Raw genomic sequence first — 15112 nt, 5'->3', positions numbered from 1 at the left:
CTGCAGGTCATCATGGGAAATATCCTCTGAAGTCTGAAATTGGGAAAGTACCACAGCTGTGGAATATCTCCTCTGTAGTACCAGTGTGCAACATTGTATACGGAAAGAACTTTAACAGCTGTAGAACCTCAAGTCTAATAAAAATCTTAGGGGTTGATCCTCAACAATCTTTGCCCCTTATCGAGGACTACCAGGCTGACATCAGGATGGATGGTGCAATCATTTACCCACTGCCCTGAGCTCTGGCCTACCTGGCAAAGCTTGCAAGCACAATGTTGTTTGATTTAGCTAGTGTTTTAACATTGTAAAATCCAATATTGGTCCAGACTTACTTGTTAACTTTAATAAATTAGCAATATTTAGTTTTTCAGACTAGTATTTTTGAACTGACAGTAACTTGCATTATAAAAAAAACCCTTTAAACAATTAGAATTTAAAGTAAATGGTAATTTATTTGAAGGTAAGTTACAACAATAAGTAACTCCCCACTGGAGGAGGAGGAGGAAGCGGTAACCATCCATGTCACTTCAGGCAAGTTTTTTAAGTTTTAAAGGGTAGTTACAATGTAAGTCCCATGTTGAAATGGTCCTCAAGTATTAAGAGCACAGTTTGATTTTGGTAATCTAATTGGAATACAATCTATTTCGAAAAAAAATATATTAGAGCAAAATCAGTTTGACCTTTATTAACATCTTAAATCTCTGATAGAGTTAAACTTTAGAAGATATCCTTATTACTCATGCTTTGACTCAACTTGTGCTCACATCCCTAGGATTTAAGTCTGAGGTTTAAGAATTAGATTTGGGGTTTTAACTTAAGACGTATATCTAGATTTAAGATGAATATATATATATATATATATATATATATATATATATATATATATATAAATCTAGGTAGTATAAGTAGGCTTTACATATACATTTAGATTTAATTAGATATACAGCAGGTAAAAAAAAACTTTAACACACCACCATTTTTCTAGAGTTGCTATTGACATGACATTTTTATCAGGTGTCGGTAATGTTTGGGGTCATTGGCTTGCTGAAATGTCGACTATTTATTTTATCTTCATCATCCTGGTAGATGGCAGTAGATTTTTTTGGGCAAGAATGTCTTTGTACAATTTTCCATTCATCATTTCTTCTATTATTTGTAGTTTTCCAGTACCCTATGCTGAAAGACAGCCCACACCCTGATGCTCCCACCTCCAAACTCCACTGTTGGAATGGTGTTTTTCGGGTTGGTTTCTAACCCTTTGTGCAGACAAATGCACATATGTGAACTGCTGAAGGTAATTTTGCAGACCTCTGGCAGTTACCCTCCTGTTACTCCTTGCACAAAGGCGGAGATAGTGGTCCTGTGGCTGGGTTGTTGTCCCCCCAACAGCCTCCTCCACATCTCCTGCTCTACTGGCCTGCCTCCTGGTAGCACATCCACTCAGTAGTGAGCAACAAATAAGGATGGTGAGTGAACTATTCCTTATTCCTGAGTCCACCCACATGGATGATACCTATTCTCTCACTTAGTAAGTCAGTAGTTTCTTTTATAAGCTGTCTCTTTGAAGAGCTGATTCACAACAGTTAGTGTGGGCCGCTATTAAAATAAACATAACTTAAGGAGCAGGTTGTTGCTATTACTGGTCACACAGGCAGCCAGCATGAATATTAAATACCATTGAGACAAGCATGGTATTTCACTTATTTTTTTTAAAAACATTTATTTAAATAAAAAATGTAGATTTGAATTTGACAACTTTATTTATACTTCAGCTTAGATTTAAAAATAAAAAATTAAATACATCAAAAGCTGATCAGATAAACTGAAAAGTTGATAAACTCTTAAAATTGAAATTGAGATCATTTGAATGTAACATATATACTTATATATATATATATATATATATATATATATATCATATGATGATTGTAATTCATCATTCAAATTATTCAAGAAACAATATGTAACATAATATTTAAGATAAAAATGCATTTACAACACAAACAGTAGGGGTTTTCCGTTTGGTTCGGTATATGTTTATTGTTACACCGAAAAATAAAAAAATTAATAAAAATTATAAAAATTAATGATTTTTTTAAAAATGAAATTAATGAAAAAATCCAAAAAAAATGTATGAATTGTAATTATTTTTAATGATTCGCGGAAACCATGGATAATTTCCGCATGTTTTGCTGCTTTGAATTTAATCATCTCGCCCATGCCCTCTACGATCTCCAAGGAACTCAGAGCGGAGCGGACGGGAGCCACAGTGGAGGCTGTAGGCTTTGCTTTGAGCAGCCGGTCTGGAGCGCAGTGGGGCAACAGAGCGCTGATGGAGTATGTGGGATTTCGGAGTTAGCATGACATGTTGGTCGTGTTGCTGTTAGCATAAACAAAACGTGTTGCACAATGCTCGCACACTGTTGCACTTTTATCCACAACTTTCTTTCCGCCGTCATCGTAGGTCACTCTAAATGCAAAGTGGTCCCATACAGCAGACCTATAAAGTGCTGCTGGCGCGTCTTCCAACTCTTGTTCTTTCCCACTCGCCATTCCGACACAATTCTCCACAACAATTGATTTTTTTCTGCTACACCCGGCTACGCTGCTTCGCTTCTTCTTCTTCTTGTTTACTACTAGTGATTGGCTTTGGTCGCAGTACCGCCACCTTCTGCTCTGGAGTGTAAACGCTTCGCCTATGAGAAAAAGGAGCAGTGCATGAACTGAACGCAACACACGCGAATCGACCCGAGACAGTCGAATCGAACGGTTCGGACGGTTTTCATAAACCGTTCCATCCCTAATAGACAGTGATATATTCTCCTAAGTACCGTTGAGCTCTGACATGTTATTAACAGAATTTACGGGGTCCAACAATAGAAATGACCACGCCCATCTGGCATAGTTAATTTCTTAATCCAAAGTAGTACCAACATCTTTGGCTAAGGGCAAAGATGGTATCTTATCCGATGGGGGATAGGGGGCACAGCGGGCATCGACATTAGGCTTAACTGTAAAGGAGTAGCATCGCTGGCTAATCTTCATTCATGAGGACTTTCGTAATTGGGAAATGAAAGTGTTGTTTGAGTAGCTCACTTCATATTACTGATTCTTTGCAAATCTTGGAGGAAAATCATTTAAGGTAAACTTGTGAATGTTATTTAATATGTGAGCAATATTAAAGGTTTAGTTGAGGATTTTCTTAAACTTTTTAAAGACCCACCCTCTCCACCTTTAAAAAAGGCACATGCACAGCCCTGTACTCACTCGTGAAAGGGATCGTCTATTAAACGCGTTTGAGAGCATGAACAAGCCCATTTCTCCTTTTCTAGCAGTGATATGAAATAATTTTTTCTAAACAGCATGCCAAACCTAACCTATCAAAAAGAAACATTGCCATGGCATCAGTGTACACCATCATGTAAAAGAATCTCCTAAAAACACTCTGGTCTTGTTTCTCTCTCCTGAGGCCTTACTTCTCATACACTTTGTAGACACTTTTTCTTTTTTTTTATACGATCTATAGGTCAAGGAACATCAGTGTCAGGTCCGACCATCCGTTATTCGAAAGGACTTAATAGGAAAAAAACAAGGATGACACCATTTAAAAAAAAACCTAATCATAAAACAGACTGACTGGAACTTGCCTAAGTATATTTTGACAAGCCACAAAGCTTCTAAAAGAATATCCTATGGACAGATGAGACCAAAATGGAACTCTATGTTCAGAGACAGAAAAATGAAGCATATCAAGAAAACAATACTTTTCCTACTGTGAAACATGGAGGAGGCACTAATATGGTCCGGGCTGCTTTGCTTTTTCTGGAACAGCATGTTTTGAATCTCTGCAGGTGACTATGAAATGGATTACAAATGGAAATGTGCTGCCTAGTGACAGAAAGCTTGGTTTCAGTTGCAGGTCATCAGTTTTGCAAGGACCTGAACAATGCAGTCTGGAAAAAGCACCCTTAAAAACCTGGAGCAGAGTGGGCCAAAATATCTGCAGAGCCATGCAGCAGTCTCCCTAACAGAACGGAATCACTTAATTAGACTGATTGCCTCAAAAGTTGTGCAAAATATTTTGTTCAGAGTACCACCATTTTTCCAGGCTTGTTTCATGAGTTTATTTTTTCTTTAAATGCAGCTGAAGCATGAATTCATACAACTTCAATGTTTATTACTGTTCTCTAATTAACTGTCAGGTTGACCAAATGATTGACCATTTTCTCAGGAGAATGCAGGTTGGAAGTTGCAAAGGCAGTTAAATTGTTAAACTTACTTATGTGGCAATTGATGTTTTTTGTTTCATAAAAGGAGGTTTCTACATTTTTGTCCACAAAACTGGATGTGAACAAAGTGATACAGTGATGCTTCAGGAATAGCTTTGTCCAAAATACCAGCAAGATTGGAAAGGGGGGTCAACGTAGATTACAGGGAACACACTCCTATCTGTATACAGGGGAGGTAGCAGAGTTTGTGGACAGCATAAAGTTCCTGGGTTTTTGAATCGCCTCTGACCTCACCTGGACTGAAAAGGTCTCACACCTGGTGAAGAAGGCTCTTCTTTCAGGAAGTTAAAACTCTCTGAATACTCTCCTCAGCTGCAAGTAAACTTCTGGCAGATCTGGACTTGGTTCATGTTACACGAGTCCAGAGAAGACCCAGACAGATTGGCAAAAATCCGTTCCACCGAGCACTGACTTGTATGTCAAACTTTTGTCGTTTGTCAGGAAAATAATCGGGGATTATTAAATCCTGAACAAAACAGTTTTTTACTGCTGTGAAGGCAGTCACCCCCCTGTAGACCTTTCAGGACGGTCGTTCTTCTCCACTGTGTACTTATTTAAATGTATAATTTTTTTCAACTGATAAAAGAGCTTCACTTATTGTCTTGACAAGTCTTTCACTTTTTATGTTATATTATCTTACATTTAGGGAGTTCCTAGGGTGCTTTCAGGATGGCCATTCCTTTCCATAGTTAATTATGTCTGTGTTTGCATTCTGAGACGACTGTCTAGACCAAAAATTAAACTATGGGTCCATAATTAAAATAAAGATTTCAGATTATTCTCACCAGAACATGTTTTGTACAGAATGTGATTCCATAATCTGACCAGTAGATGGCAGGAAACTGAATGGCAGCAAAAGCCCCAAAGTCATTTCTGTTGTGCAACAACATTGAGTGTTGTTATAAGTTATTAAATAGGAAAAATAGAAGAAACAACAGTTTCACTAAAACAAAGCAACAAAGTATAGCGCACTTTTTTTTAAATCATTGTTCAAAACAGCAAAAACAGCTTTGGAGGCAGGAAGATGTAATCATTTTGATTTCAATAAAAATGTCAATAATAAATTGAAAAAAGACAAAGGAAGCAATTTATTGGTTATTTATGTTTTTTTTTTATCAGGATAAAAATCCCTAAAAACCATCTGAACAGAACCTTCACCAACCCTTGAATTACAATATCTTTCAGGGGGTATTCCTGAATAAGATGTCTTATTAAACTGTAAGCATCAGTTCAAGTACAGCAATCATTGCATTAAAGGTGCTGCTCACAGCTCAACTTCAAGTAGCATTAATCTCATTTCCATTATGATGTGTTAGGAAAAACACATTTGGTCCCCTTCTTAAAACTGAGGTCAGCAGTGCATCTGAAAGCCTTGCTTATTCTGTCATCATGGCGTCGTCAGCCCAGCCCCACGTCTAGTGACATCATCACAACAAACCCCAGAATGGAGGTCCAGGAGGCCAACCTGCCGTTACCACTGAGAGACCAAAACAGAGAAAAAAAAAAAAAAAAAAAAACAGGTGAAAAATTAGATGTATTATTAAAGTTTCTCGTATCTTAAAGTACTAGCCTTGTTTTTCCACTAACCTGACTTGAGCCTCAGGTATGATGTCATCCACCACTACATAGACCATCGCTCCGGCTGCAAAAGCCAAGGCATATGGAAGAAGAGGTTCTGCTAGAACGACAGCAAAAGCTCCAAGCAAGCCCGCGATGGGCTCTACCATTCCACTGAGCTGACCGTACCTGAAGAGGAGAAGGCAAGGCAAGTTTATTTGAATAGCACAATTCATTACATTTACATCGACAATTCAAAGTGCTTAACATGAATTAGATAATAAAACATAAGAAAAATAAAAGCAGAATAAAAGCAAATAAAGATTACAAAAATAAATAGAACACATAAAACATTTGGACCACAACCTTATAATAATACCTCAGTTAACAATTTAACTTCAACCGTCAAAGGCAGCTCCAAACAAATAGCTTTAAAGAACTCAGGCTTCCAGTCTTCTAAGAGTTCCTTCCAGATCAGTGGAGCATAGGAACTAAATGCTGCTTCTGGGTGAATAAAGTAGGCAGGAACTAGAAGACCTGAGTGGTCTGGGAGGTTGATACACTGACAGAAAAATCTGTTACATATTGAGGTGCTGATCCATTCAGTGATTTATAGACAAACAGAAGGATTTTAAAGTCTATTGTCTGAGCTACAGGGAGCCAGTTGAAGGACTCCAGAACCGTGCTGATGCATTCTACTTTGTTAGTTCTAGTGAGAACACTGGCAGCTGCATTTTGGATCAGCTGCTGCTGTTTGATGGACTTTTGAGGCAAACCTTTGCAGATACTTTTACTACAGATAAATGCATGAATGAGTTTTTCTAGATCCTGCTTGGACATTAGTCCTTTAATCCTGAATTTGTTCTTCAGGTGATAAAAGGCTGACTTAACTCTGGATCTTTCCTCCTTTGGTCCTGACATTATTACCTTCGTTTTGCTTTTATTCAAAAATTATGCTGCATCCACATATTGATCTGTTCTGTGCATCTAGCCAACGCTCTGATGAGTTCATGGTTACCTGATGACAATGTGTTGTAAAGCTGTGTGTCGTCTGCATAGTTTTCGTAATTGATCTTGTTGTCTGCTATAATCTGAGCCAAGGGGAGCATGTAGATATTGAATGGGGGGGTGACCCAGAGTGGAGCATTGAGGAACTCTGCATGTGATTTTTCTGGTCTCTCATTAAAAGTTCCCTACTGACACAGAAGTCTCTGTCCTTGAGGTAGGATTCAAACCAGTCTAGGGCTGTACCAGAAAGGACAACCCAGGTTTCCAGACACTAATAAAATCAAGTGATCAACAGTATCAGACGCTGTCTGAGGTCCAATAATACCAGCACTGTGGTTCTTCCAGAGTCTGAATTTATACAGATGTCATTGAACACCTTAATCAGGTCAGTCTCTGTATTGTGTGGTTGTCAAGGAAACCCTGACGATAAGACAACAAAGCAACTTGTCATTAATAAGAAGACATTTAACTGTTGAAACACAAATTTTTCAATAATCTTACTGATGATACTGAGAAAAGCTCAGTCATTGTGGGAATGTGGAGCATCTCTGGTCAGCCTGAAGTTTTACAGAGTTCTTAAACCATCAGATTAGATCGACTTACCAGAAAGCCTTCCATGTTGAGACCCCGGAGCCCCTTAGGGGCAGGCTCACAGCCAAGCCTTCTGGGAAATTCTGGATGCCGATACCAATGGCCAGATTTCTAAAGAACATTAAAGCGGTCATCAGTAGTGTTGATAACAAACAAAAGCAGGTATCACTGTTTACAGCAAAAACCTCCACATTTAAGTCTGTTTTTATTGCATATATCAGTAAAAACATCTTTTAAAGTGCTCTGTGTGAAGAAAGAAAAATGAATTTCAGTAGAATTAAATAACTGCAGAAATGATTAGAGCGTTACAGTATTCTGGGACTTTAATGGAGATTATTGGAGCATAAGAACTAAAAGCTGTTTGGTTCTGGGTATGCATAGTAGACTTGAGACAGCAGACCTGAGAGACCTGGATGGTAGAGACATTACAAGTCTGCAACGTATTTTGGAGCTAAGCCATTCAGTGATTTATAGATCAACAGACGTGTTTTAAAGTCCATCCTATGAAATACAGGAAGCCAGTAGAAGGACATTAGAACTGGGGGGATGTTCTCCACTTTCTTAGTTTTAGTGAGGATGCATGTAGCAGCATTCTCGATCAGCTGCAGCTGATACAGTAGATTGTTTTAGTCAGACGTGTGAAGACATTATTGTAGTAATCAATTCTAGTAAAGATGAATCTGTAACTTAGTTTTTTAGGGTCCTGCTGAGACATTAGTGGTTTAATCCTGGAGATGTTCTTTGGGCGATAGTGGGTCGACTTTGTTATCTGCTTTATGGGCTTCTAGAGGTTCAGATCAGAGTCTATCACTGCACTCAGGGTTGAGCCTGCTTTGTGGTTTCTAGCCATATTAAATGAAGCTGTGTGCTAACTTTTAAAAGCTCCTCCTTTAGTCAAAAATGAATACTCCAGTTTAATTTTGATTTAGCTGAATACAATGTTTGTCACATCCATGCATTGAATTCTCTGTATTCACCCAGCGGCTGAATGAGTTCATAGTTACTGGTAACATTGTACAGCTGTGTGTCATCTGCATAGTTATGGTAACTTATGTTGCTTTTTATCAATATCTGTTAGAGAAAGCATTCAGATATTTAATAGGAAGGTCCCTAAGTCAAACCCTTGGAGAACTGCATGTTTGATTTTTGTGGTCTGATGTAAATGAATACAATACAACAGTTTCAGTGAAGCAAACTCTTGAGGATCTCTGACCCAGTGTTGACTTAAATGACAAATGATAATAAATAGAATCCACCTGTGTTTAATCTAGTCTCCACAGAAATGCACTTGGCCTATGATTGTGTCAGAGGTCTGTTTAAAGCACAAAGACTTTCATGAGGAACAAGGAACCAGACAGGTCTGAGATACTTAGTAGAGAATGTTAACGCTGGGTTTGGATACAAAATGATTTCCGAAGCTTTAAAGGTGCCGTAGGAGATCTTGGAAAAACAGTTCCATCAAGCTATATTTTTACTTCATACTTCAAAACACATGAACTGCTCTTGCTGCTTTAGGTGTGAATAGGGTGACCAGATGTCCTCTTTTTCAAGGTCAAGTCCTACTTTTCATACCTAAAAAAATTTACAGGGGGAATTTCAAACTTGTCAGGGATTTTGGTCGACTACCGTGCAGCAGAACCGAGCCATGAGCTCCGGGGCTGGGGACAGAGCGACCGAACAGGACCCGGTGACAGTTGCCTGGACACCGGCGGCCCCGTGCTTCCCCCCGCCTGCCTTATGGGGACCATTTATTTTGGTTGCACTTCCAGACCTTCTGTTTCACTGCTTGTTAAGCGGCTGTGGGGAGAGCTTAAAGCTGCATGGGAAAAAATGCATTAGAAAAGATCTCCTACTGCACCTTTAAACATTCCAAGGAGCACTGTGCACCGATAATATTGAAAATGAAGGAATATCAGACCACTGTGAATCTAAAGACCTGACCATCCCTCTAAACCTGAGGGAGAAAACTGATCAGAGATGCAGCCAAGAGGCCCGTGATCACTCTGGGTGAACTGCAGAGATCTACAGCTGAGGTGGTAGACTCTGTCCAATAGATTGAAAAACTTGTGTACTGGACAAATCTGGCCTTTATGGAAGAAAGGCATTTCTTAAAGATATCCATAAAAAGTCTCATTCAAAGTTTAAGGTGCCCTGGTCAGATGAAACCAAAATCAAACCTTTTGGCAACAACGCAAAATGTTACAGTATGTTTGACATAAATACAACACAGCTTATCCCCCTGAACACACCACTCCCACTCTCAAACATAGTGGTGACAGCATCAGGGTTTGGGCTTGCTTTTCTTCAGCAGGGACAGGGAAGGTGGTTAAAATTGATAGGAAGATGGATGGAGCCACATACGGGACCATTCTAGAAGAAAACCTGTATCTTCCCACACAAAAAGGGCAAATAAACATATCCAGGCATTAGAATGATCAAGTCAAAGTCCACACCTAAATCTAATCAAGAATCTGTGGAAAGAACTGTAAACTGTTGTTCGTTCTCTCCATCCAACCTCACTGGGTTCGAGCTCTTTTGCCAGAAGAATGGGGAAAACTTTCACTATCTTGATGTGCAAAACTGATAAGAGACATACCACAAGCGTCTTGTGTATGTAAATCAGTTTTTTCAAACAGTGAAAGAACAATCACAGCTCTTCTGACTTCAGTCCTTTATTACTGACCTCCCTGCTTGTAAATTATAATGAATATTAAAGATGTGTTTAACACATTATTTATTCATAGTGTGAAACTATCCGTAGAATCATATAGCTTTGCAGAGGAGCATGAATGGTAAATGAGATTAAACAAGTACAAAGGTTCTAACTTACTTTGCAGTACCAAAATGTCACCACTAGATGGCAAGAACAGGCAAGCCAGAGCCTTTTGGAGATTCAAACTAAAGCACCTAGGAAAAATTCTTTTTAACTTTGATTAATATGAAATTTTGGAACTGCTAAAAGGATCAAATCTTATTATAATGCCATAAGCATTGCTTTGTCCTGCCCTGTTTACCAGCCTGATATTTTTAACATATGTTTTAGTCAAACAGTGCCAAAGTCCAGAGATAGTCATTGATTAGAGTTGAATTTCTTAAAGCGTCTTTTAAAAGAGACTTAAATAAACACACACACACACACACATATATATATATATATATATATATATATATATATATATATTATATATATATATATATAGCTTTTATTTTTACTTCTATGCTGATGGGTGTCTTACCTGGCACTCTCAAAGGTAGCAGAGGAAGTCTTGCCTATTGCTCCAAAACCAACTCCTACAGCCAGGCCCTCTGAAAAAACAGAGACAAAAATATCCGTTAGCTTGTCCTACACTAGAAGAAACAAGAGAAAAAAACAGGTCAATATTGAAAGACTGATAACTATTATAACATATAGAACATATGAAACGAAAGAGTTGGAAAACAATACTAAAGGACGGAACAGAATAGGTTTTTTTCTGTTCTTGTTTCCAGTCGTTATATTTGTGAAAACATAGTTCTGCTTTACTGCACACACGTGAATGAGAGTCAAAGAAAGAAATCTTCTTTTCTTCTTTATCAGTTGCAGTTTTCACCACAGGAAGCCACACGTGTGTGCATGTATGAAGTGAAAGAAACGTTTGATAAAACCCTAACTTCCATTGGTGTGTTTATAATGACAGAATGGGGTTTAGTTCTTTTAACTGACCCTTTGGGGCAGCAGGTCACCCGAGATACAGCTAGCCAAAAGGATTATCCGCAAAAGAACTGAATATTAAAACAAATATTCATGACAGATTTGATCAAACTTTTTTTTCAGATAGAGCTAAGGGTTAAGGTGAAACGGATGTTTTATAATGAGCAGCTAATTTTGGACAAGAGCAAACTTCAAATTCAGAGGGTATGTGTTTGTTTTACCAGATCCTTAATTGATTATTTAAAGAAGTGTTGCACCGATACCAGTATTGGGCTGGGTCCCTATCCAGCACTAAAATGTTGGTATTGGTATCGGCGAGTACCGACAAATAGGGCACCGATACCATTCGAGAGCCAAAAGTTTATTCAACTATTGTCACCCATTCCAGGTAGGCCATAAGAAGTTCTACTAGATTCACTTTGTATTAGTCTTTTTCCTGCTTCACAAAGGTAGGCAGCAGCTCAACAAAGCCATGATGGCAATTCTTTTACATCCAAGTAGTATGCAGTTCTTCATATACAGTATACACACACATCAATTTCAAACAGATGGTATCGGTCGAAAATGCATGTATCAGGTATCGGTATTGGGAACAAAAAATGGCATTGGCACAACACTAATTTAAAGCTAATGTTTAGATGTGATTTAAAGCAAGCTCCTGTGATAACTTAATAAACAATATAAAGAAATTAAATGTGATGCTAAAGAGTAATAATTGTTAGGAGGTGCAGAGGAGGGGAAGTTGTGGGCAAACATACATTAGGGAAAGGTTCGTCTCACAAAATTAGCAATAGATCACAAAATACTTTTTAGAAACAAGACTCTCACCCACTGCCCAGGTAGTTAAAGACAGGGTGGTAGCCCAGCGATCCTACAAGTGTATACAACAGACAGATGAACTGATGGGTAGAAATTTTATTTTCAACTCATGGTTTTCACTTGAAAAAAAATCCATGTCTTAACAGATTTTCCTGCTTAGAAGATTCAAGCAGCTATGGTGTGTTTATTAGAGGCTCCACAGCTGTGATCGATGTAACAAGGCTGCTTCTTTTCCATCTCTCCACCCTCCACCCACCCTGTGCACCATTTCCACCGCCGTCCTACTTATCTCATTTGTTATGCCCGTCACATAGGCTTTAAGCACTCTTCATTCAAACCAAAAGCGAAAAGGTCACAGTGAGCGATGTATCTATGAGTGCATTTGTGTGTTTGAGAATGTGTTTTGCGTGACCCGTGAAGACAGATCTACTTGCTGTTTTGCATTTCACGCTGTCACGGCACCCCTCCACACTGATTACAGGTTGTCAGGCTTGAGGACAGGTGTGGGCTGGTCAACCGCTGAGAGCTTTATGCAACATGGGGGCATGATTCTGATGAGAAAGGGAGGAGGACCGGCTCTCAGAGTGGTATCTTCTTCAGCTCTGTTCAGGTATTTTTAGAATCTAAACATAAACATGTGGACTCCGTGCTTTTAAGTGTTTCTATAACAAATGAAACCCACAATTTTGTTAATGCCCAGTGATAAACGGGCGACCAATGCCTGTGCCACACCTGCCACTCAGAGACAGCTGGTTCTAGACACAAGCCCCCAACTCCCCTGCAAAGATTCAGTCAAGGCTGAATGAAATCTTAACTATTTATCCCAGCAAAATTCTGTATTTGATGGACAAATTTGTAGCAACTGTGATAAAACTTTCTTAAAAGCAGACTCATAATGCCACTTTTATACAAGCAACATTTGAAACTTTCCAGCATTTTGTATCCTCGGCTGCGGCACCTCTAATGTGTCGTTTCAGCCTTTGCTCCAAATGAATAGAAAATGAAAAACATGAAATATTCTACCACATGTGGGGCTGAGAGCTGCAGCTGCATCCTCTATGCCATTTAATTAGTCTGTTGAGCTGTTTTAATGAAAACCAGGAGGGTTGCTTGCCTTAACGCAGTTATAGTAGAATTAGAACATCAATGCGTACTACTTTGAGATTGACTGTAGTTGGACGTACCTTCGATAAAAACAGTAATGCATATTAAGATTTGTTTTGGGCTCAAACGTTCTGCATTGCATAATATATGTAACTAAGAAAACTGACATCTGATATCAGTTGGAGACGCAGAGGGAGAAATGTTTTGACTTAGACAAACTTTGTCATTTTATACTGTATACACGCTGTGTATACGGAACAAAATTTTGTTACATGAAGCTTTCTGACAGTGAATGAGCGGCTTAGCAGTGAAAATTAACGGTGATTCAACTATTACTACTTTTGTAGATATTAGACAATCACTAATAAAGTTTAACTTGCATAGGGTTTGCAAAGAGGAAACCTACAAACTTTTACTAAGATTTGCCAAAGAAAATACAAACAGGGCCAATAGTTCTTTGGACAGATAAAGATGTGTTTGGTGTAAACTAAATACAGCAGTTGATGATAATCATGTAGTTATTTTCTTTCACAATTTCATGCAGTTCTTTTCTGGTTCATGAGAATGACCTGTCTGATTAAGCTTTTTGTACTGTATGTTCTATTACTTATAACTCTGACAAAAAATTAGCTGATCTGAAAATGAGCAAGAGACAAAGAAAAGGGGAAAGAGAAAAACAAGAAGTAAAAGAAAGGATGAGGCGGCAGACAGCAGCAGGGTTAAAGGGCCTTTGAGACACTTCATCATAATCTAACATCTGTGATTACCTCTGACAACAGTGCTTTCTGCTTCCTATCAACTTTTCATCCAGCTCACTGAAGGCAGACTTCCAGCAGATAAATAATGTGAACAAACAGCTTTGGGTGCTGTTTGGATCCCCTAAACTATCTATTTTTTATGTTAGCTTTGTCTGCAATACTGCTGAGTCAATAGAAACTCCATTGTCACAGAGGGCTGCTACCTATCTGCAGCAGTCTATAGGTACAACCTGGACTGGTTGACAGTACATGGCAAAAATAACACATAGATAGGGAACCTCATACTCACCTACTCAAACCTAAGGGCAATTTAGAGATAATTTAAAGGATTTGGCCGGTGGGAGGAAGCCTGAGAAACATAGAGAGCACAGAATAAACATGCAAAGTTCATGCAGAAAGGAAAAGGGCAAAAATCAAAGGACATTAATTTTCCAGGACTTTCTTGCCTCAAGGCAACACTGCTTCAAAGTGTGCCACTGTACTGCTAAAAAGAAACTACTGTATGTAAGAATCTTGTTTTACTGAGGCTGAATAAGTCAGGTTAAGAGAGAGACGTCGATCATGTTAACAAGCTGCTGGCTACGTTTTTCCAATCCTGTAACTGATAAATTTGGTCTTATTTGATTTTTTTTCTCTGTGTTGAAAGCTCTGATTTAAATAATTAAAATGAACTTTATTAATCTCACAATGGAGAAATTAACTCTCTGCATTTATAGGGAGCAATGGGCTGCCACTATGCTGCACCCGGGGAGCAATCAAGGTTTTTGCTCAGAAAGCCAGAGTGGAAGTCTGTGGGAGTGGGTTTTAAACTCACAACCTGAGGATTGCAAGCCCTATGCCCTTACCACAAGGCCACCACTTCCCTTTAGAACAAAGGAAGAGTTCTATTGGTATTCTCACTGATGATGGTGTCTGATTAAATATTTGGGCAAGTAAACAGCAAGCAAGAGAAATTGCAGAGATGAGTCTGATACTTTCTATTGCCTTGACATTGCTCAACGGTTACACAGCTGGAAATGTGAGCCAGAAGTTTAGGAGATGACCTATTGCATCAATTGTGGCCATCTCCAGTAGCAGCCATTGAAAATGGCCCTTCCCAGTCAAATGCCAGCTGAATGGCAGCCCACTTCCCTGCGACTCCCAGCATAATCCCCCAAACTTCCAGCCATTGGAGTGACCCCCTCCTTCTCCTGGGCTGCATATTTTTCTACTCTGACTCCACCTTTTTACTGAATTACAGGGTATGACCAGGAGAAGGTGCTTCTCTTTAGATCTTAATGTCCACAAATTATGAC

At 38.8% G+C, this 15112-nt stretch overlaps 1 protein-coding gene across 2 annotated transcripts in view; it reads right to left on the bottom strand.

Moving 5' to 3' along the window:
- Positions 1-5389: 5389 nt before the first annotated feature.
- Positions 5390-15112, bottom strand: part of slc39a11 (solute carrier family 39 member 11) — a 230199-nt gene continuing 220476 nt past the window's right edge. For both annotated transcript variants that reach the window (XM_015383625.1, XM_015383626.1), the window contains exons 7-10: positions 10682-10751; positions 7458-7556; positions 5877-6035; positions 5390-5766 (exon numbers count right to left, since the gene is read on the bottom strand). In XM_015383625.1, coding sequence (XP_015239111.1) covers positions 5688-5766; positions 5877-6035; positions 7458-7556; positions 10682-10751 — 407 coding nt within the window. In that variant the 3' untranslated portion in view covers positions 5390-5687. The remainder of the gene's footprint in view (positions 5767-5876; positions 6036-7457; positions 7557-10681; positions 10752-15112) is intronic.

The sequence above is a fragment of the Cyprinodon variegatus genome, unplaced genomic scaffold (assembly GCF_000732505.1).
Source record: "Cyprinodon variegatus isolate N-32 unplaced genomic scaffold, C_variegatus-1.0 Scaffold290, whole genome shotgun sequence".
NCBI lineage: Eukaryota > Metazoa > Chordata > Actinopteri > Cyprinodontiformes > Cyprinodontidae > Cyprinodon > Cyprinodon variegatus.
Note: the sequence above shows the minus strand (reverse complement) of the source record. Positions and strands in the feature narration are given on the sequence as shown.